Source organism: Corythoichthys intestinalis, chromosome 5 (assembly GCF_030265065.1).
Source record: "Corythoichthys intestinalis isolate RoL2023-P3 chromosome 5, ASM3026506v1, whole genome shotgun sequence".
NCBI classification, from domain to species: domain Eukaryota; kingdom Metazoa; phylum Chordata; class Actinopteri; order Syngnathiformes; family Syngnathidae; genus Corythoichthys; species Corythoichthys intestinalis.
The window spans coordinates 59,481,674-59,505,445 of NC_080399.1; the positions used below are offsets into that span (position 1 = coordinate 59,481,674).

Below are 23,772 nucleotides of genomic sequence, written 5' to 3' on the forward strand. Positions count from 1 at the left end.
TGATTTTTAAATAATTTATTTTCAAATCATGGTGGAAGCTAAGGTCCATGCACGTAAAATGTGTAGTGGCTTACCCCTAAGTACCTGTACGATTTTTTTTTCTCGTAGCATTCGTAGTATTTGGCCCTAATACTCCATCGTAAATGTTAAGTCACATTCCAAAATACGTATTTCATTAGCCTGGCTAATGAATATTTCAAATAGATCTTTGTTCTGATTCTTCATGGAAAAAAATGAATGTTAAAAAAAAATCTGGTCCCACCATGCAGCCTACCGCCACCACAGCTTAAAAAAATCCTAGCAGAAACCCTGGAGTTCGTTTATTTATTCAGACTAAAATGATTGCAGTGAAAAATGTTCAGTGAGTGTTTTTTAATTCGTCAAGTTTGTAATTTGGAAACCTAAAGAATACGGACATACAGTGGGGTTTTTGGTTTTGGAAACTGTTTTTGGCACATTTTTTAAGTGGTTAACAATGGGGTTCATTCATTTTATTTTGTGATTTTATTTATTCTTTAAAAGGAGACTTATTGCAAAGAGTACATTAGTAGTTTATTTATACTAACTAAAAAGATTTTTGTCCTTGCAGTCAAAAGCACCGCCATTTTTTAATGTGCCCCTACTGCCACAAAAGCCAGCAGGGCCTGTCATGCCATCTGCGTAGGACGTGCAGGAAAGATGCGAGTCCAAAGGTTATTAAGGAAATTGTGAACAAGGCCAAGGATGACGTTTTCAATCTTCTGAGGCATGGACGGGTCTACAGATACCAGCTTCTTCGGGAAGTCCTGGACTCCAAGGATCCCCTCAAGAGGTATAGAACAACCCGAGAGTGGGTCGGTTCATTCTTTAAATTTAAAAACAATAACAACCCACAAAATTGGATATATGCTATGACGACAGCTTACAATTTCCTCGATTTATATCTCATAGGCTGATTCAGGAGCTTGAAGATCGGAATAATGTTGTGACTGACGTGCCATCCACCGACAGTGCTGGAGCTTTAAACGCTGCCCCTGATGCTCCAGGGCCTTCAACTAGTACGTACAAGGCTGAGTTTTCTGAGGGGTCCAAAGAGGGTGGAAGTGAGAGCAGCGGAGAGACATATCAATGGTAAGATGTTCCCCTTTCTTTGTACCGTAATTTCTGGATAATTGGGCGCCCCTGATAACAAGCCTCACACAGTACATTTTTGAAGGAAAAACAATTTTTTACATACATAAGCCTCTCCTGTCTATAAACCACCATAGACTTCATAACCCATTGACATGACACGGGAAATGGGGCTGAATCGTAGGGGGCCTATTTTCAAAAACTTCAAATTCAAATATTTTCAAAACCAAAGCTGCTACCAACCTAAAACCAAAACAGACACCTACCTTTGCCACATATGAGTCTCCATTAGCAGCGGCATCAAAAAATTAAAAGTCGTTCCCTACTAAAATCCCAATTAATTATTTTTTTTATGTAAGTATAACAAAACTTAAAATGGCTTTAAAATTCTCAGATTTTACACGAGATGCACAAAAGTCGCCAAATGCCGAGATAATCACCTATATTTTCAGGATCAATAGCAATATTTAACATATCATATAAGTTTTTGCCCAAAATACCAACTTACTTTTCTTTTATTTACTGCATGTTTTCAACAGCTAATAAATCATTCAATTTAACATCAGAAACTTAATACTTGAGGAAAACATGCAGAATCTATTATAAATAATATGTAAATAGATTATTAATAAATTCTATATACAATCACAACTTATTATAGAGTAGAATAGCCCTTTATAATAATTATTATACACTATACACTGTTAGCGAAAGAGGCTAGCGGCCGCCCGGCGTAGACAGAGCTTTACTGGCAAAAAATTCTAGTGAATAAATGCTTAAATCCCCGAATTCTTCATAGATGTGGATGTAAAACAATCTCGATTCTTGGTTAAAAGCAAAGAAACCATGCAGGTAGCGTTTATTTTACGTATATTGTCGAAGTACAATGCTACTCTGTTAGTGAATGAGGCTAGCGTCTGCCTCGTAAACAGCTTTTCTGGCGAAAATTGGTGTGAATAAATGCTTAAATCCCCGAATTCTTTATAGATGTGGACTTAAAACAGTCTCGATTGTTGGCTAAAAGCAAAGAAACCGTGCATATTGCGTTTATTTTACGTATATTGTCGAAGTACAATGCTACTCTGTTAGCGAATGAGGCTAGCGGCCACCTGGAGTAAACAGAGCTTTTCTGGCAAAGATTCTTGTGAATAAATGCTTGAATTCCAGAATTCTTTATAGGTATGGACGTAAAACAGTCTCCATTCTTGGTTAAAAGCAAAAAAATAAATAAATAAAATGCGAAGGTAGCATTTATTACCAAAATACCAACTTATTTTTCTTTTTTATTACTGCATGTTTTTAACTGCTAATAAATCACTCAATTTTTCACATCAGAAATTAAATACTTGAGGAAAACATGCAGAATCAATGATAATATAAATGGATTACTAATAAATTCTATATACAATCACAAGTTTTTATAGAATAGAATAGCCCTTTGTTGTCATTGTACACTTGTACAATGAAATTGTGGAGCATGTCCCTTTGCAGTGCATGATAAGTTAAAATCTCAAAAGTGATTTGCAAGTGTAAAATCTAAATAAACAAATATAAAATGCGTATGAGATAGCCCTACCTGTGTTCAGGCAGTGCAAATAATCGTAGTGAAATAGAAGCAGTTTCACAGTTAAAGCTTTGAATATTGCAGGTGAGTAAGTATTGCACATAGAATATTGCATATAAATGAATATTGGACTATGCCTTGGAGCATGAGAAGTTAACATCTCAAAAGTGACTTGCAAGTATAAAATCTAAATAAACAAATATAAAATGCGTATGAGATAGCCCTATGTTCAGGCAGTGCAAAAATCGGACTTATTTATATTTATGAATACTTGATGAATAAATATATTTATGAATTATTTGGCGAAATTTCTTGTGAATAAATGCTTAAATCCCCAAATCCTTCATAGATATGGACTTAAAACAGTCTCGATTCTTGGTTAAAAGGAAAGGACTACTACTACTACTACTACTGTACGGTTTGTACAGGTAGTATTTATGTTACGTAAATATGGCGAATGTGCGGCTCGTCTTTAAGTTTATTGTGGAGCCACCCTACCACATCTCCACAGCAAAGAGCATTTTACGTTGAAATTCTTGTGAATAAACGCTTAAATCTCTGAATTATTTATAGATATGGACGTAAAACAGTCTTGATTGTTGGTTAAAAGCTAAAGAAACCGTGGAGGTAGTATTTACGTAACATAAATAAGGCGAATGTGCGGCTCGTCTTTTCACTGTGGCGCCGCCTTACCACATCTCCACAGCAAAGAGTGTTTTACGTTGAAATTCTTGTGAATAAATGCTTAAATCCCCGAATTCTTTATAGATATGGACGTAAAACAGTCTCGATTCTTGGTTAAAAGCAACAAAAAAAAAACGGCAGTTGGAATATACATTACTTAAATCTGTCGAAGAATTATGCTAGTCTGTTAGCTCTTTGTTATGATAAGGGGGCTGCCACAATGGCTTTTTCCGTTCAAAGCTCTTGCGAATAAATGCTTAAATCATCGAATTCTTAATAGATATGGACGTAAAACTGTCTCGATTCTTTCTTAAAAGAGCAAAGAAGTTAGCATTTATTTTACATCAATACTGCAAATAGGGTTGCCACCTGTCCTTTAAAATAAGGAACAATCAGAAATTGGGAATCAAATGTTGCGTTCCGTATTGAACTATTCCGGAATATAAATGAATCAATGCATTTCTATGCATTTTAGGAGTTTTGGGGATGTCCCTTTTTTTTCTCTGCCTGTACAGCTTTGGGCGCTAGGGGGGCGTCCCGTATTTCTTATTTATGAAAGGTGGCAACCCTAACTGCGAACTATGACGCCAATGCCGTAGCGGCTAATTACTCCCATAGATTTTTTTTCACGTTTCAAAATGCATGCATGGTACGAAAAATATAAATATATATACAGCATGTGTGTGTGTGTATATATATATATATATATATATATATATATATATATATATATATATATATATATATATATATATATATATATATATATATATATATATTAGGGCTGTCAAACGACTAAAATTTTTAATCGAGTTAAACACAGCTTAAAAATTTATTAATCTTAATTAATCGCAATTCAAACCATCGATAAAATATGCCTTATTTTCCTGTAAATTATTGTCGGAGTGGAAAGATAAGACACAACACGGATATATACATTCAACATACTGTACATAAGTACTGTATTTGTTTATCATAACAATAAATCAACAAGATGGCATTAACATTAACATTCTGTTAAAGCGATCCATGGATAGAAAGACTTGTAGTTCTTAAAAGATAAATGTTAGTACAAGTTATAGAAATTTTATACTAAAACCCCTCTTAATGTTTTCGTTTTAATAAAATTTGTAAAAAAATTTGTAAAAATTTTCAAAAAATAAACTAGTAGCTCGCCATTGTTGATGTCAATAATTACACAATTCTCATGGTGCTGAAACCCATAAAATCAGTCGCACGCAAGCGCCAGCAGAGGGCAACAAAACTCCAAAAAACACAATTAACAAGTGCACATGACACTGTGCTGTCATTTTAATCTGTTTGAGCGGGGCATGTGCGTTAATTGCGTCAAATATTTTAACGTGATTCATTAAAAAAATTAATTACTGCCCGTAAACGCGCTGATTTTGACAGCCCTAACATATATAAAATATAATACTTACCTTGAATCCTCGAACAAATCACTCCTTAGACAATCCTTCCTCTTTGTATGCGGCACAGCTTTCATAGTTTTTCAACGTAAATCCAATCGTAAGTAAATCCAAGCTTAAATCTGACATGAGTGTGTGCCGTCTTCGGCTATTACTAAGAAGCTCGGCCCCCTATGATAAGGCGTGACGCGAAGAATGACGAAGTGTCAGGTCAATAGGTATTGCAGTCTATGTGCTCACATTGTAACATGAGATATTTACAAAGAAATACAAAATTTTCTAAATTTTAATAACATACCTTAACTTACTTTCCAAACAGCGCCATCAACACAGCAGTTACATAGCAGCAACATGGCAGTACAGCACTAACTGGGCTGGTTATCAGAAACATAAAAGTCTTTCTTAGCCATCTTCATCTTCCTCTTGTGCACTGAAACCATGGAAGTCTTCACCCTCAGTGTCGGATATGATAGGCTCAGATATACTTCGCCACGTACCTCCTCAGTCTCTCTTTCGTTGTCGCTTTCAATGTCTCCCATAATGACACAAATTCACTCCTGAGCTTGTACCATCTTCTTCAACCCGTTGGTGATGGTAGATTTTTTTCACACTGCTTCACACTGTCAGGATCAGCTGACAGACTTGTGCAAAAGTTGCTCTTCGCATGCGGCCAGTTTTGGTCAACTCTGAGTGCCACTTTAATTTCTTCTAGCATTTTCCATGATGTGGGTCCACTAATTTTACTCATGCACAAAGATGATGGTCTGCTACTTTTATTCATGCACAAAGTTAAATAGCGTACTGCACGCAACACGTCACTTCCGCTCATTAATATTCATGACATTGGCAACTGTTGCTAGGGGGGGTCAAACTTGTGTTTGTCCCTCATGATAGATACATGTAAATAGTGTACGAACGAGATGTTTACCGTGCTAAACCTACCAATTCTGTCCGAAAATGATGTCCCTGGTGCCAAATTCACTGGTAAAGATGTGGAAGAACATACAAATGTTCAGTTAAAGACATTGCTTGAATGTCGAGGGCTGAAAAAGACGTTAAAAAGAGCCGACCTTTCTCCTCCTAGATTTAATTTAATAAATTAAAATAAAAAAATCAGATAAATTACATAAAAAAAAAAAAACAACCCACAAACTGGAGATATGCTATGAAGACCGCTGACAAGTTCCTCGATTTGTATTTCATAGGCAGATTCAGGAGCTTGAACTTCAGAATAATGTTGTGACTGGCGTGCCATCCACCGACAGTGCTGGAGTTTTAAACATCACCCCTGATGCTCCAGGGCCTTCAACTAGTCCGGACCAGGCTGAGATTTCTGAGGAGTCCAACGAGGGTGGAAGTGAGAGCAGCGGAGAGACCTTTCAATGGTAAGCTGTTCCCCTTTTTTTTTTTTTTTTTTAAATGTATATTAAAATGGCATACCGCAAGCAACACGTCACTTCCGCTCATTAATATTCATGACATTCATTCTACATTCATGACTTTTGTCCCCAATAGGAAATGAATGGAAATCGTGTATGAAGGAGATGTTTACAGAACTAAACCTACTAATTGTGTCTGAAAATGACCCTGGTGCCAAATTTACTGGTAAACATGTGAAAGAACATAAAAATGTTCAGTTAAAGAGTTGACTTGAGTGACGAAGGCTGAAAAAGACGGGAAAAAGAGCCGACCGTTCTCCTGTTTCGACAAGCTATCCTTTACCACCATATGCCCTGTCTTTCTTATATATTATATCCTCTGGTTGTCTTACGTCTCTGACCGTTCTTAGGGGTAATTTATATTGCTAGTTTTGTGTAGCGATCACAAATGCTACTCGGTGACAGCCAACGAACACTTTTTTTTTAAAAAATTAATAACAAATCTTAACTCTATTAATTTATTTAAACTTCCTCCTTACTAAAGTTATTTCTTTTCAACAGAAAAGGTAACAACAGTGGCAGTCAGATACAATTTTAATTTTTTTCAGGTCATTCATTGTCAGCCAAGACAGGAAAATGCCACACTTAAATAAATCAGTAAAAATATCAAAATAGCTTACCTCTTCATCCTTTGGCCCCCAACAAAATGTTTACTGCATATGAAATGTGAATGGCTTCACCTTGCTGGCGTTAAACTGGTCTTTTAGACGTCCACGCAAGTTGATCGATTCTTCACATTTTTTCTTCCGAATTGTTGGTTTTTGGGAAACGTACTACGAAGAAAACATCCTTCATATGTCGTAATGTCTAGAGTTGTTTCTACAAGTTACATAGTAGCAGTGTATACTCGGCATGTTATTTTTTGAAAGATTACCGGAGAAAACAAGCAGAAATAATATGGGTTGTATGCGAGGGTATGTCAATGTTGACCCACTTCCTGGTTAAGACGGTGATGTCAACATGTAAAAATAGCATTCGTGCGGTACGCTATTGTACCTGCAGTATTTATTAAGGATTTGGCGTAGGTTTTAGGCTGTGGACCGAATTAATGGAATTATAGTGTGTTTGTATGGGGAAAATCTCGCTCGACATACGACCATTTTGACATACAAACCAAGTCCTGGAACGAATTAAATTCATATGTAGAGGTACCAGTAAATATATTCTTTTTAAGGGCAAAAAATAACATAATAATTCACTAATACAATGGCATTGCCAAAAGAAACAATAATACATATACTAGGGATGTCTCGTTCTGATCACTGTAAATATATTATTTTTAAGGGCAAAAAATAACATAATAATTCACTAATACAATGGCATTGCCAAAAGAAACAAAAATACATATACTAGGGATGTCTCGTTCTGATCACGTGATCAGAAATCGTTCAATCGATCAGTTTTTGGCTTCGGGAAACATATGAAGAAAACATCCTTCAAATGTCGTAATGTCTAGAGTTGTTTCTGCAAGTTTCATAGTTGTACTGTTTACTCGGCATGTTCTTTTTTGAAAATTACTGGACAAAACGAGCAGAAATAATACGGGTTGTATGTGAGGGTGTGTCAATGCTGACCCACTTCCCAGTTAAGATGGCGACGTCACGGTCCAAAAATAGCATTCTTGCAGTACGCTATTACAGGTAATAGTGCAAACTAGAGTCTTCCTCTACAGACATATTCCACGTGTCTCACTCTTAACATTTTATGTTCGAGCGCCCATGGCGACCGTTAAAAAAACCGTAAATAAGGCATGTGTTTTTTTGTGAGTAATAGAATAACCCGAGAGTGGGTCGGTTCATTCATTAAATTTAAAAACAAAAAATACGCACAAAACTGGAGATTTGCTGTGAAGACCACTAACAATTTCCTGGATTTGTATTTCATAGGTGGATAAAGGAGCTTGTACTTCGGAAAAAATTTTTGACTGGCATGCCATCCACGGACAGTGCTGGAGCTTCTGAGGAGTCCAACCAGGGTGGAAGTGAGAGCAGTGGAGAGACCTATCAATGGTAAGATGTACAGCTGAAATGAATACTCGAGCAACTCGAGTAACTCAGGTTTAAAAACTGATCCGAGTAATCTTATTCACCTCGAGTAATCGTTTAATTTTGACAGCTCTAAGCATCACGTTTTGCCCGGAATACTTTTAATGCGGGACAACGCGCACATTTCACGTGCGTAGAGGAAGAAGCAATTAAAAAAATTACTGCAGCCGACAGCCGCTACAAACGACGACGACATTGCTAAAAACTAGCCCGCTTGATGCTACGGTGGTAGCAGGTAACGTCTGATGCGTCTCATAGCGATCACATGTATGTTGAACTAGATGCGAAATGACAGTCAGCGGCGTTAGTAAACAGCCGCCATCTTAAAGCAGTAGACTTCTAAGCGCTAATGAATAAGATTAACGTTACTGTCACTCGCTCACGTAATGTTAGCCCTGCGCAGAGCTAGGTTTCTATTAATTATGACCACTGTCGATGTGTGGCTAACGTGTCTTACATACAGGCTTTATTTAATCTGTGAAAACATAGCGCTGTAGAGTGATGAGGGTGTAAAATAAAAACTTAATAATGCTAACAGTCAATTTTAGCTCAGTAGTCATTGCTGGATAAAACACCAAGTAGCACTGGTCCCTAATGTGCTCCAAAACAGCAGGTATCATACATTTATTTGAACACTGCAAAAACTCAAAATCCTATCAGGACTTACAGTTTAGACTAACTTAAAACTTAACTAGAACTTAAAAATAACTTGACACAAATAGAAATTCAATTGAAACACGTGGGAAAAACACCTAACTTTTAAGTGATGTGCGTTATCAAGCATATTTAGGTAAGAAATATATATTTATTTATATATATATTTGTAAAATCTAAAAGTTTTTTGAGTGAAAGCAGTGAATTAGTCTTTTTTTTTTTTAAATTCTAGTTACATCTGAGATGCAATTGTTGGCTGTTTTCATCAATGTACATCGAAAATAAAGACATTGATTGACTGAAAATGGTTCAATATTAGATGAAATGTCTTGTTTTCTCATGTATATTCATAATTGCTCTTCAACTAAAAATACATATGTTTTATCCAATTATCTGATTACTCGATTAATTGATAGAATTTTCAGCCGATTACTCGATTACTCGATTAATTGATAGAATTTTCAACCGATTACTCGATTACTAAAATATTCGATAGCTGCAGCCCTAGTAAGATGTTCCCCTTTCTTTTTATGTCTGTTAGAATTAATGTGATCTTTATTGTAAATACACCATGTGTCTTTTTTGTCACTGCAGTCCTTCAAACCAAAAGAGGAAAAAAGCAAAACGGGCCCTGATGGCACAGATGGGTCTGGACAAGAAGCACTCAGTTGACCATCCTCTGCTGAAAGAATTTGCCCAGTATCTCCACGAAGATCTGGGTATTGACAACTACAAGCAGGAGGTGAGTATTGCTGATTTACACGTGTTGCAACATCATTCAAAGGCTAGAAGAGACTTTCAAATGATTTCGTAGTTCCATTATATAGGGCGGAAAACACAGACAAGGCTGAAAAAGCAGTTTCTGCTCTTGCAACCCTCTTTAAAATAAACTTCTGTATTTTAAGCCAAAAGAAATGTTGTGTTTGATAGAACAATATGCCTGTATGCTGCCATAGCAAATTCATGGCGCAATAAGCCCCCGAACTATTTTTAATTGATCCGTTTTACCCTGGAAACCCCCGTTTACAGACGTTGCGCAACCGCTTTTGTTTCAACCTAGCCATAAAAAGAAGGTAAGTGATCGTATTTATTATTGAAATGTCTGTCATTTTTAGCTTAGAATCGTTAATCGATGTCAAATATTTAGTTAAAAAAAACGACTTAAAAAAATTATTTACATGCATATTTTAAACTTTTAAATAAATTACTTCACAATGAAAAAGTTGGCGTCTGTAAAAAAGTCACGGATATCTACCTCATAACTATCGCTTAATTGTATTTTTTTCGTTACTGTCGCATTTTCTCCAATATTTTAGATGATAAATAATCAATCCAAACAAAGAAAAATTGAGAAAAAAAATGTTTAAAAGGGTAAATATATGAAAATGAACATCTCAACCACTCCTTGATGTCTGCGATTTTTGCATCGCGACCCTTTGTTATATGACATGCTTAACCCATAAATTACCCCCCAAAATCCAGCTGTGGCCATTCACAGCTGTGTCTTGATACATGCTACATGGAGTTCTTGGATCGAAAAGAGGTAAGTACGCGATAATATCTCGTTAAAATCATGGCGTTTTTAATTATGCTCTCGCGTGCTCTCACTTCCAGTCAGGGTTCTGCTGTTTAAAAATTATTATTATTTTTTTTTAGATGCCCTCCTGTTAAAAAAATTCATTCTCCCAGAAAATAGAGATTTTAAGCTTTCCAATGATGTATCACACATGCATATAGGGCAATTTTGAAATTTGGCCAAATTGAGGGTCTCAGAGCGGAACTTCAAGTCACCTTTCCGTCATAGTTATAAAATAAAAACAAATTTGAGTAACAGGACATAGAGTACAATACTTCAAATTGTTTTAAATATGAGTGTGCCCTTTTACATGCCCTCCATCCACCCCAGCAAGAGACCTCACTCATGCAAATGCGAATATTAATGCTATAACATTTATGGTTTTTTTCCCCTTCTCTCTCTCAGGTGGAGAATGTCGCGAGGTTCATGTATTTCATGGACCCCAGCCAACCCTCCCTCCTGTTTGTACGTGACCGGGAAAAGACGTGGGAGTACCTACGGAAGCTCAATGCCGCCCATTTGTGCAAACAAACCCAGATCAGCCATTTGAAGAACATAAGGAGGTTTGTAACATTATTTTCCACACGGTGGCAAGGGCAAACTGGCATACGGGAATACCGGGGATTTCCCCGGTGGGCTGATGGGCCTACGCTCAAATGAGCGGACCCTAAAATTAGCACACCAGTGTAATCCAAGTATTAAGGTAGATGCATTATGACCAAGCGGCGAGGCAGTTGACTTCCGTGTGCTCGCGTTGCACCCAACTCTTAAAAACACTCTCAGCACTCAAAAATATATAACGCCACCACTGTCATCATTTGAAAATGAAATAAACTCGTCTGATCTTAAAACCGCTCCATCTACATGTGTGTTACGTACAGTGTCACATCAGTACAATATTACAGTATGTCAGTGGTTTAAGAAGATATTAGGTTACAGTTCTCTTTTTTGTTGCACTGTAAATCCCAAAAAATGAATAAGTACTGTAGAGATGCAGCTATCGTACAAGTCAATTAATCAATGAACTACCGTAATTGTCGGACTATAAGCCGCTACTGTTTTCTTCCGTTTGAATCCTGCGGCTTACAGTTCAGTGTGGCTTATTTGTTGGTTTATTTGGGTATTATTCAGGTAATACTTTATTTGACAGCGGCATCATAAGACCGTCATAAATATGACATGACACCATCATGGAAATTACTGAATGCTTATGACAGATGTCATTAAGTGTCAAGCGGCCAATTATGTCACTCATTCCATTTATGTCCAGCTCGGATCTTTTACATCCATTCAAAAGTAAGATCATTTGCCGGATGACATCAAATGACATCTTTTATAAACATACATTAATGCTCATGACAGTGTCATGTCATAATTATAATTGTCTAATAAGTGATATTGCGCCATTGTCAATTGGCAATTAATGAAACAACTGGAACAGTAACTGAAGAAATAATTAGCACACAACATGACTTTTTAATGTTAGTTGCATCATGAGGAGGCAAGGCTCAGTGGTAGAGTAGTTGTCCCCCAACCCAGAGGTTGTGGGTTTAATTCTCTGCCCTGATGAACTTGTCTAAGTATCCTTGAGCAAGTTACTGTACTCCACGTTGCTCCTTTTGCTGCGTCACCAGTAGGTAATAACGATGTAGTGTAAAGCGCTTTGAGGGCCTTGAAAGGTGGAAAAGCACTATACAAGTATAACACCATTTACCATCTATAGCTGCAATGCATGCTAGAAGGCATTTTGGACAACAACAGTGTTGACATCAGGTGGCAGCAGAGGTTGAGTGTCTCCCCTAAAGGAGCAATAATGGCCAAATGAAGCTTCTTGAAGAATTGAATGAATGAATGATGGTGGTTCATGGTGGTTCATTTGGTGTTATGACAGTCGTATGCTGCCACTCTCAAATAAAGTGTTCCTGGTTAATAACTTTTGGTCTAAATATCCTACAATACAGTGAGGATAGCCACGGTTTATAGTCCAGTGCGGCTTATCTTTGAACAAATGCCATTTTGGTGTCAAATTTGGTGGGTGGGGGCTTATAGTCAGGTGTGCCTTATAGTGCGAAAATTACGGTAGTTAGTTTGAATAATCACGAAGTCGATAAGGAACATACAGTGCCTTGCAAAAGTATTCGGCCCCCTTGAATCTTGCAACCTTTCGCCACATTTCAGGCTTCAAACATAAAGATATGAAATTTAATTTTTTTGTCAAGAATCAATAGCAAGTGGGACACAATCGTGAAGTGGAACAACATTTATTGGATAATTTAAACTTTGTTAACAAATAAAAAACTGAAAAGTGGGGCGTGCAATATTATTCGGCCCCTTTACTTTCAGTGCAGCAAACTCACTCCAGAAGTTCAGTGAGGATCTCTGAATGATCCAATGTTGTCCTAAATGACCGATGATGATAAATAGAATCCACCTGTGTGTAATCAAGTCTCAGTATAAATTCACCTGCTCTGTGATAGTCTCAGGGTTCTGTTTAAAGTGCCGAGAGCATTATGAAAACCAAGGAACACACCAGGCAGGTCCGAGATACTGTTGTGGAGAAGTTTAAAGCCGGATTTGGATACAAAAAGATTTCCCAAGCTTTAAACATCTCAAGGAGCACTGTGCAAGCCATCATATTGAAATGGAAGGAGCATCAGACCACTGCAAATCTACCAAGACCCGGCCGTCCTTCCAAATCTACAATGGAATGTAGAAAACTTTTTTTTTTTTTTTTTTTTTTTTTACAATGCTGTTAACGAATGGTTCAAACATATATTCTCACAAAAAAGTTGAATATACATTAAAATACGTCACGACTGCATTAAAAAACATTAGCTCAAACAAAAACTATGTCTATGTTGGTCTTAACAAGGAGCAGCAGGATTCAGCCATGTAAAATGAGTTACGTCATACTCACTGTTGCCACTAGAGGGCAGTGTATCCAGCCAAATCAATAAAACTAAATGCAAGCACTTTCAAACCAAACCATTACAATGCCACTTTAATTAAACGAATACTCGAAGCAGCAAAATTTAATTTGAATCCATTTTTCTAATTGATTTACTCAAGTTAATTGATTAATTGTTGCAGCAATAAAGTACTGGCTAAGGTTGGTGAATATTAGTAGATGACCTCTCTGACTACTACCATACTCAAAACTAAGCATTTTTACTGTACCAATATTTGGAAAAATGAATTAAAAGTCCTGCATGTTAACTTTAATCTGGTTGCAGTTCTCATTTATGTGGTACTGTAAATCCACAAATCTTCATGAGTTCTGGCCAAAACTGGTGAACATTATCAGTAGATCTCTCTGACTACTCACATACTCAAAACAAATCTCTATTGACTTAGACTAACTTTCATGTGTATTGGTTCAGGTGATGCGACGTTCGATTTAAACCTTTGTTTTCAATAATTACTAAAGAAACATTTTGAAGTGCAAGTCGTTTTATTAAAAGAACGTGTCCACTTCTGGGGGACACTGGACCCCTAAACTCAAACTAAAGTATTGTAATATTAAAGAGATTTGGGAAAAAAAATAATGAAAAAAAATCAGAGATATCCAAGGACCGATCTATCTGAGGCATACTGCACTACCCAAAGACTCGAACCAAAGTACTCTCATGAAATTCTGATGTGTGATTTCATTTCACAGATCCCTTTTTCATGTCTGTTCATGTTCATGTCAGTTCATGTTCATGTCAGTGTCCCCCTGAAGTGGACTGTTTTAAATATTTTTTTTTTTAATAAAGTGACTTGCACTCTGAAGCCCCCGCGTTGCATTACCGTATGCACATAATACAAACAATGATCCAAATGAGGGACGGCTAGCTTGACTTAATTGTTCCTTGTGGCTGACCTGACCGCAGTAATTTTGCAGGTTAGCAAGTTCACACAGTTTAATGTGATGCCAACTTTAATGAAGGTCAGACTTTTAGTAGCAAAATTAATGGTGTTTTCCCCACCTCCACAACATTGATGTCTTTTTACATTACTTACAGTGGCTGCTGCCGCCCCCCCAACAAAAAAACCCCTCTAATATCCCTCCTCTTTGAAGGGGTGGAGGAGGCGGCATGTTGTGGACATGAATCTGTTGGGGTTGTGTGAGTGTGTTTGTGTGGTGGTGGTGATGGGGTAATGTCATCAGCGAAAAAAACGTGCGTTGGGGGGGGGGTGGACCAGCACATTCAGCAAGTGAAAAAGGGGTCAATGTAAGTCTGAACATAAGGAAAATAATTCACTTAATAATGGTAGTGTCTATTCTATCGTTACAACATACAGTATAGGAAGACGATCTAAATTACCTATATAACTGGACTTATCATAATGCAAATAAGGTTGCTTAAAAGTCATTGGGCACAATTTGAGCATCCTGAAAAGTTGCTAGTGTTATGTCCCTACCGTCCCTATGCAAACCTACGTCCTTGCTTTGATCAGATTAATTTTTGTGGTACTGTAAATCCACAGTTCTGAATAAGTTCTGGCCAAGGTTAGTGAATATTAGTGGTGGAGCTCTCTGCGTTGCTGGCTGGCTGGCTTCCAACACCGTCGATGAAGTGGGCCGGTATGTCACTGACTCCCGCCCCCCTGCCCCCGTGTACTTCCCTGCTGACTTGTATTGTAATGTGCTTAAATGTGTCCAACAAAACATTTTTTTTGTTTTCATTGAACAGATTCCTCGTGCATAGTTCCGCCAACACAAACCTCTACCGAACAGATGAAAAGCTGTCCAGAGAGGTCGTAATGTACATGGACTTCATCAGCTACCTGCAGAAGCAACTCAGCAAAGGCGCCGCCAAAGACATTGTTGCTTACCGGTATGACCTAACATGCGCCCCTTTCACACACTCTGAAACACCGGGAATATCGCAGGATTTAACCGTGCAGCATTTGTATGTGAAAACAATCTCCTGTGTCGACTGACACGGAGATTTCACGGGTCGCGTCTATGTAGCATGTCCATGACTTTCCCGTGAAGTGGTGTGCGTGAAAGCAGGTGTTAAATTCCTTGGTCACAGCACGGTGGCGGATGACGTAAATATCATGGCGGGACGATCGTCAATTCCTCCCTCTTTGCAGTCCGACGAAAAGCATAAAACAAACATCAAACACAATACTAACCTAAGCGGTAGACAGAGAGCCGATAAGACAACAAAACAAAGCCAGCGGGATTCTTCCTTCCACCCTTCTCTTGGATCACCTGGGCTTAAATTAGAAATAAGATCTTAACCCGAACCCGAGCCAAAATGTCAATTGTTACGTTCGGGTCGTGCCGGGGTTCTCTCTCTCGCTTACGTTTTTAAATAACTATATACCGTATTTTTGGACTATAAGTCGCACCAGAGTATAAGTCGCACCAGCCATGAAATGCCCAACGAAGAGGAAAAAATCATATATAAGTTGCATTTTGGGTGGAAATTATACTTGATAAAATCCAACACATAGAACAGATATGTCATCTTGAAAGGCAATTTAAAATAAAAATACAGTAGAGAACAACATGCTGAAAAAGTGTACAGTATGATAATGTTCCATGATGCATGAACAACAAAATGCGAAACGTTTGTTAACGTAACATAGCTATTAAGAGTTATTCAGATAACTATAGCATAAAGAACATGCTAACAAGTTTACCAAACCACCAGTGTCACTCCAAAACACCAAAATAACATGTGAAATGATATTATAATGTGTCAATAATTGCGCACATAAGTCGCTCCAGAGTATAAGTCGCACCCCCAGCCAAACTATGAAAAAAAAAACTGTGACTTATAGTCCGAAAAATACGGTATTTATATTTGTATGAGCTGGTATTTCGATATGGAGCAGCAATAAGTTAAAAACAAACTAAAGACGGGGGAATTGAAAAGACAAACCCGCACCGGTAAGAGTGGGGTTAGGAAAGGCTTCAAATTGTTTGTATGAGTGTAACGAATGTGGCCGTTTGCTCTTATACGAGAAATAGTTTTAACAAACTTTTCCAGCGTTATTTCTTTGTGTAAATGCATTTATAATTATTATAAAAATATGTAGACTATTTAAACATTAAGAAAACTTAATAATTAACAAACGTTCTTTTTTCTGCCAACTGAGAATTCGTTACAAAAGACAGGCTTTAATTTGTTATCACTATGTACAGGCAAATGTGATCACACAAAACGCAACCAGTCCGTTTTCCCAAGGAGCAAGCAGTGCTCTGTCCAGGTCTGACTGGTGCATCCCCTCCCTTTCCTCCTTCTCCTGAGTCCTAACCAATAAAACAAAATTTCGTTTTTTTTCGGGCTCAGGCCAACAAATAAAATCTAACATTTCATGTTTTTTATTTTTTTTTGGGGGGGGGGGGGGGTTCGGGATCAGTGCAAATAAAACATCAAATTTCGGGTTTTATTTTCGGGTTCAATAGGGTAAAATCACGCCAGCAGCCCTCCCCGCACAGAGAGCGCCAGTGGGCAACACGGGACAACTGTGTGAAACTGTCCAACCTGCGTCATTCACGGGACATATGTGCGTGCAATGACACGGGAATTTCCCTGGATATATGTGTGAAAAGGGCTATGCACACTGCGCAAAAACCTTGAGCATTTTAAAAAATGAATTTTTGTTTTATTTTTTCACAGAGAGAAGATCATCCAGCGTGACATGGGTCTGAAACCACATGACTGCACAGCATTGTTGAGAGCTGCCAAAGATGACTTCCTGACCGTCATGGGAAAGATTTTTGACTCTGCTCCCACATACGACATGCAGCTTGAGACATCAGAGCAAGTGCTCGTCCTCTATTATCTGGAAGCTATCATCATCCTGAAACACCTCCAGAGGCCTGGAGTTGTCGAGCACATGACAGTAAGTGTTGGTGTTTGTGATTTATTTTAAATGATATTTTAATGTGACCACAACACAGAGATCATCAATTAATAAAATGCCATGTGTGTTTGACGCAGATCGAAGAGTGGAAGAATCGGACGCGGGTGGCGGGAAGTCACATTGCCATCTCGGTGAAGGACCATACCGCACCGCACCTGTTCGCAGTATTTTTGTTGTCCTTAGAAGAGGAGACGGTAAGTTGATTACATTTTTCAAGTGGCAGCCCTGGTGTGTGAATGGATTATAATGCGCTTTGGAGCATGCATTTACTTAGTTCTTCTTCCACACAGTGGTTCCACAACTACTTTGAGTACGTTAGGAAACTGCTGAAATATTCAAAGAGGTCTTTGTTGAAAACGGACTGCGAAAGAGTGGAAGAAGATCCTCATGAAAGATTTTTCCTCTCATCGAAAGGGATTCCTATCCACAACCCGTCAAATGACCTCTGGAGGCTGCACAACAAGTAAGTACATGCAAGTCGGCCCAAAGCTTTTGATATTTGTGTCTTCGCTGCCTAACTTGACCCAGCCTGAAAGCACACTAACGACTCTGATATGTTGATGGCCAACTGTGGCTTTGTCACACAATAGACTAGGTCAATACTTCTCAAACAGTGGGGCGGGCTCCAAAAGGGGGAGCGCAAAGCCATGCCGGGGGGCCTTGGGGAACATATTTTTTTGTCGTAATAGAATAACGTGTAATTGCACACACACTCAGTGAGTGTGTGCAGTATTTCTTAACCAAACAAGAGCACACAGCAACGAGCACAGAGCTATGAAGAGCTAAGACGACGAAATATCACGTTGCGTATGTAGCGTTTGACTTCAATTTTAATACAGTTAGGGAAGAGGAAAGACCTGTATGTTTACTGTGTCTAAAAATGTTGGCAGCGGACAGCATGAAGCCAGATCAATTTAGGGCTGCAGCTATCGATTATTTTAGTATATATATGTACATAAATAAAAGGATCTATGTACAACAAAAGAACAATCGGCTAAATTACATATCAAAAGTACGCTAGCTTAAATGCTATAAAACGCTATTTTTCCCCCCTTTTTTACAATGCTCTCAACAAATGTTTCGGACACATATTCCCACAAAAAACGGCTTAATATACCTATAATTAAATTACGAATGCATTAAAAAAAATATTAGCGCAAACAAACACTTGGCTTATGTTGGTCTTAACACGGAGCAGCTGGTTTCACCCATGTGAAATGAGGCGGACTAGAAAGCAGTGTATCCACCCAAAACAATAAAACAATGCAATCACTTACAAAATAAACCATTACAACACCACTTTAAACGAATACTCGAAGCAGCAAAATTTAATTCGAATCTTTTTTTCAAATCGAATACTCGAGTTAATCGATTAATCGTTGAAGCGCTAGATCAATTAAGACGTCACTTAAAGACATTAGACCCCAATCACATTGATAAGATGCTTGTTTTTATTTTCTTCAGCAAAAACGTGCCGATTATTGCCAACAATCATCCCGTTTTGTGATTGTTACATCAGTACACCAGCGAGCACTGTTAGCATCATATAAGGTGGCATACCAAGTTGCTCAGTGCAAAATAACCCCACACCAAAGCGAAGGAACGGATACTGTCTGCAGCAAATATAAAAACTGACCACCCTCTGTCTGGCAGTTAGCATTTATTTTACGTAAATATGTCGAATGTGCTGTTAGTCTTTAAGCAACTGTAGCGCTGCCTTATCATCACAAAGAGCTTTTTCCGTTGAAAATTCATGTGAATAAATGCTTAAATCCCTGGATTATTTATAAATATGGACGTAAAAGAGTCTTGGTTCTTGGTTAAAAGCAAAAAAAGGCAGCATTTACTTTACGTAAATAATTCAAATGTGCTGTTAGTCTTTAAGCAACTGTAGCGCTGCCTTATCATCACAAAGAGCTTTTTCCGTTGAAAATTCATGTGAATAAATGCTTAAATCCCTGGATTATTTATAAATATGGATGTAAAAGAGTCTTGGTTCTTGGTTAAAAGCAAAAAAAAAGGCAGCATTTACGTAAATAATTCAAATGTGCTGTTAGTCTTTAAGCAACTGCCGCCTTATCATCACATAGAGCTTTTTCTGTTGAAAATTCTTGTGAATAAATGCTTAAATCCCTGGATTCTTTTTAGATATGGACGTAAAACAGTCTCGATTTTTGGTTGAAAGTAAAAAAAAAAAATGGGCGGTTAGCATTTATTTCATGTAAATATGTCAAATGTGCTGCTACTCTTTAAGCCACTGTTGCGCTGCCTTATCACCACAAAGAGCTTTTTCCGTTGAAAATTCTTGTGAATAAATGCTTAAATCCCTGAATTCTTTATAGATATGGATGTAAAACAGTCTCGATTCGTGGTTAAAAGCAAAAAAATACGGCAGTTAGCATTTATTTTACGTAAATACTGCGAACTATGATGCCAGTGCCGTGGCGGCTAATTTCTCCCATTGATTTTTCATAGACTTCAAAAATCTATTGACCTGACACTTCGTTATTCTTTGCGTCACGCCTTATCAGAGGGGGCCGAACTTCATTTAGTAATAGCTGAAGACGGCACATGTCGGATTTAAGCTTGGATTTACTTATGATTTGATTTAACTACGAAAGCTGTACCGCATGCAAACAGGAAGGATTGTCTCAGGAGTGATTTGTTTGAGGATTCAAGGTAAATATTATATTTTTCGTACCATGCATGTGTGATTGAAGTATTTATTTGCAGGAATTTCCTACTTTGTTTACACATGGAACTGACTAGCCTCATAGTTGGCAATATTTACGTGAAATAAATGCTACCTGCACGGTTTCTTTGCTTTTAACCAAGAATCGAGACTGTTTTACGTCCATATCTATGAAGAATTTGGGGATTTCATGCATTTATTCACATGAATTTTCACCAGAAAAGCTCCTTTTACGCCAGGCGGTCGCTAGCCTCATTCTCTAACATAGTAGCATGGTACTTAGTCAATATACGTAAAATAAACCCTAACTGTACGGTTTCTTTGCTTTTAACCAAGAATTGAGACGGTTTTACGTCCATATCTATGAAGAATTCGGGGATTTAAGCATTTATTCACAAGAATTTTTGCCAGAAAAGCTCTGTTTACGTCAGACGGCCGCTAGCCTCGTTCGCTAACAGTCTGTAGTATATAATGATGATAAAGGGATATTCTATCCTATAATAAGTTGTGATTGTATATAGAATTTATTAATTATCTATTTACATATTATTTATGATTGATTCTGCATGTTTTCCTCAAGTATTAAGTTTCTGATGTTAAATTGAGTGATTTATTAGCTGTTGAACACTTGCAGTAAATAAAAAAAATTAAGTTGCTAATTTGGTCAATAACTTACTATGTTAAATATTGCTATTTAGCCTGTAAATATAGGTGATTATCTCTGCATTTGGTGATTGTTGTGCATCTTGTGTGAAATCTGAGACTTTTAAAGCCATTTTAAGTTGTGTTATACTTATATAGAAAATAATTAATCAGGATTTTATAAGGGAATGACTTTGAATTTTTTTATGTCGCTACTCATGGAGACTCATATATGGCTAAGGTAGGTGCCTGTTTTGGTTTTAGGTCAGTAGCAGCTTTGGTTTTGTAAATATTTGAATTTGAAGTTTTTGAAAATAGGCCCCCAACGAATCAGCCCCGTTTTCCGTGTCATGTCAATAGCTTATGAAGTCTATGGATTTTTTTCCACAACGTTTCAAAATGCATGCATGGTACGAAAAATATAATAATTACCTTGAATCCTTGACCAAATCACTCCTGAGACAATCCTTCCTGTTTGTATACGGTACAGCTTTCATACTTTTATCCTAAATCTGGCGTTGAATCGTTGCATGTGTCGCTGTGACCGACTGTGAGTATCTGAAGCGGATTAGAGGATGGGTCCCCTGCTTGAAGGCGTTGCGCAGTGGCTGGCCGAATTGACCTGTCAATACAATTATGACGTCTATGAAATACTTTAATACTTTAAAGCTACATACCGTTTGTTCTGTATAGGGCTGTCCTAAACGACTAATTTTCTCCCAAATAGTCAGCCGACTGACTATTTTCACGATTAGTCGACTAATCCAATAATATTTTTTTTTCTTACTAATTTAGCAATGAAAGTTTTGTTGACGCTTATTAATTCACAAAAACATTTTGGAGCACTTAAATAAATATGCGGAACAGCTTTCGTACTTTTTCAACCTAAATTCAGCACTAGATCGCTGCGTGCGTGTGTTTGAGAAAAAGTCCTCTTGCTGTGGGCAGGCCCCCTACTTGAAGGCATGGCGCAGTGTATGACTGATGTGACCCGTCAATATCATTATGAAGTCTATGCAATACTATTTACAGTGGCGGCAGAGTTGGGGGTTGTGAAATGTTCACGTGTTCTTGAGGGGGACGTAATACAAAATAATTGAGAGGTACTGGACTAACTACACTGGTGTTTGCGATACTCAGGATAGCACCCAATGTAAACTGAATAAAGAAGATTTTACAATTGTAAGTTCAATGGCCCAAACTTATGTTAAGAGAAAACGTGATTGTTATCTAAGAAACCCTATAGCAGGAGGGAACAGAGTCATTACCAATACTATTCATTGTCATTTTAGGTACAAACTGCATAATGTGAGCAGTCAACTGGCCAGAAGGACATTTGAATCTGCCACATGGCAGCTTACCAATGCGGATGAATCCGTGATGGCGGACTACTTGACCCGCTCCACGGCCACAGCTGAGAAGGACTACTTGACAAAACAGACCGACAATCTCATAAGGGCGGTGGAGATTATCCAGCAGTTGGGTGCTGACCCCCGAAAGTAAGCATATCAGATGTAACTAAAACAGTATGCTTAGTTGCATATTAATGTGGACACTGTAGTCATATTGATTTTGTTTTATTCAACGTCCAGAACTCCTTCCAGAAATCCAATTATGGATTTCCGGTCGATTTTGGATGCATTCCTCCGCCACCATCCGGTGACAGTGGAGGGGAATGTCCCTGAATTGAAAGTCCGCAAAACCTACAGTCCGACAGAGGAGCAACGCCTCTATTCGCACTGGAGGAAAGTCCAACAACAGATGAGAGCAGACGCTGCTCTTGGTGAGTATAAAATCAAACGATTTGCAACGTTCAGAATCTTACCCTTCACTGTACTAACCTTTGTCCTCCACCACAGCACGCTTCTCTCGTCGCCTTCCCTCTGAGTCAAGAATAGAGAAGTGGTTGGCTCGCCAAGGCTGGGTGAAGAACACTCCGTCCCCACAAGACATCCTTCGCACATGGAAGCCCTCGGGCGACGTTGAGGACATCCAGTCATCTGCACCCATACGGAAACTGGTCAAATCTCAGAAATGGAAGGGGCTGAGGGTTGAACCCGTCGCCAGGCCAAAGCAAAGAGGAGTCTTTGCTGCGCGACCCTTTCAGGCTGGGGAAGTGGTCTGTGACTACCATGGCCAGGTAGTCACAAGAGTAGAGGGACAGAAGATCCACCAGGAGATGACAGAGGAGGACACTGGCTACATGTTCTTTTTCACAAACAAGGACAAGCAGCAAATGTGCATAGATGCACATCTTGAAACATGCCCCTGCCACCCTGGTCGCCAGACTTTCGGACGGCTGATTAACCACTCTAGAAAAAAATTCAACATCCGCCCAAGAGTGTTCAGGATGTACTTTGACGACAACGAGAGAGATGTCCTGCTCTTCCTGGCCAACAGGGACATTGCCGAAGGAGAGGAGCTCCTTTTCAACTATGGCGGCAAAAAAAAGCAATTCTGCGGCGAAGGACTAGATTTAGAGTGGCTGGACTGATTATTGTTATTATTTGTCACATTGTACGCTCATTTTTTATTATTAAAGTGTGATATATAAGAAGTTGCTTAGGTCGTGTTTTTTTCAGTGTTGGTCACAGGCCAACACCAAGATACCAAACACCGTAATTTTCGGACTATAAGCCGTAGAGCTGGGAATCTTTGGGCACCTAACGATTTGATTACGATTACAATTCAGATGGTCCGATTCGATTCTAAAACGATTATTGATGCACCCTCCCTTTTTTTTTTTTTTTTTTTTTTTTTAATATTTTGTACATTTGTTCCAAAATTGTTCAAAAATACTCTCAGGCTAAACCAAACTACTATTTCAGTATCAAGTTAACATATAGCAGTAAACAAATATACAAAAATAACAGTAAATAAAAAACTCCAGTCCCCATTCTGTATCAGCAGCTTTAAACTACATTCAATTAATTTAATGTTGTGAATCAACCGTTAAAGTTGTTAAAATTGCTCCCGTTAATCCATAATTTCCCTTTTGTCAACTTTCGACATGTGAAAGTTTTAAAACTATTTTAAAGATAGATTCAAGTCAATATTTTACCGATTTAG

General features: G+C 38.1%; 1 protein-coding gene across 1 annotated transcript; it reads left to right on the plus strand.

Moving 5' to 3' along the window:
- The first annotated feature begins 214 nt into the window (after positions 1-214).
- On the plus strand, positions 215-23,219 carry LOC130916608 (uncharacterized). Its single transcript, XM_057837466.1, has 13 exons — positions 215-811; positions 931-1,110; positions 5,994-6,173; positions 8,114-8,236; positions 9,521-9,668; positions 10,908-11,065; positions 15,179-15,322; positions 17,123-17,348; positions 17,447-17,563; positions 17,660-17,832; positions 21,996-22,202; positions 22,296-22,486; positions 22,563-23,219. Exons 1-13 carry the CDS (start codon positions 612-614, stop codon positions 23,195-23,197), a joined length of 2,682 nt encoding a protein of 893 aa, XP_057693449.1. The 5' UTR covers positions 215-611; the 3' UTR covers positions 23,198-23,219.
- The last annotated feature ends 553 nt before the right edge of the window (positions 23,220-23,772 follow it).

Coding starts and splice junctions, on each gene's coding strand:
- LOC130916608 (XM_057837466.1), top strand. CDS start 612: ATGTGCCCCTACTGCCACAAAAGCCAGCAGGGCCTGTCATGCCATCTG. Junction 6,174..8,113: donor AGCGGAGAGACCTTTCAATG/GTAAGCTGTTCC, acceptor TGTATTTCATAG/GTGGATAAAGGAGCTTGTAC. Junction 17,564..17,659: donor TGTCCTTAGAAGAGGAGACG/GTAAGTTGATTA, acceptor TCTTCCACACAG/TGGTTCCACAACTACTTTGA.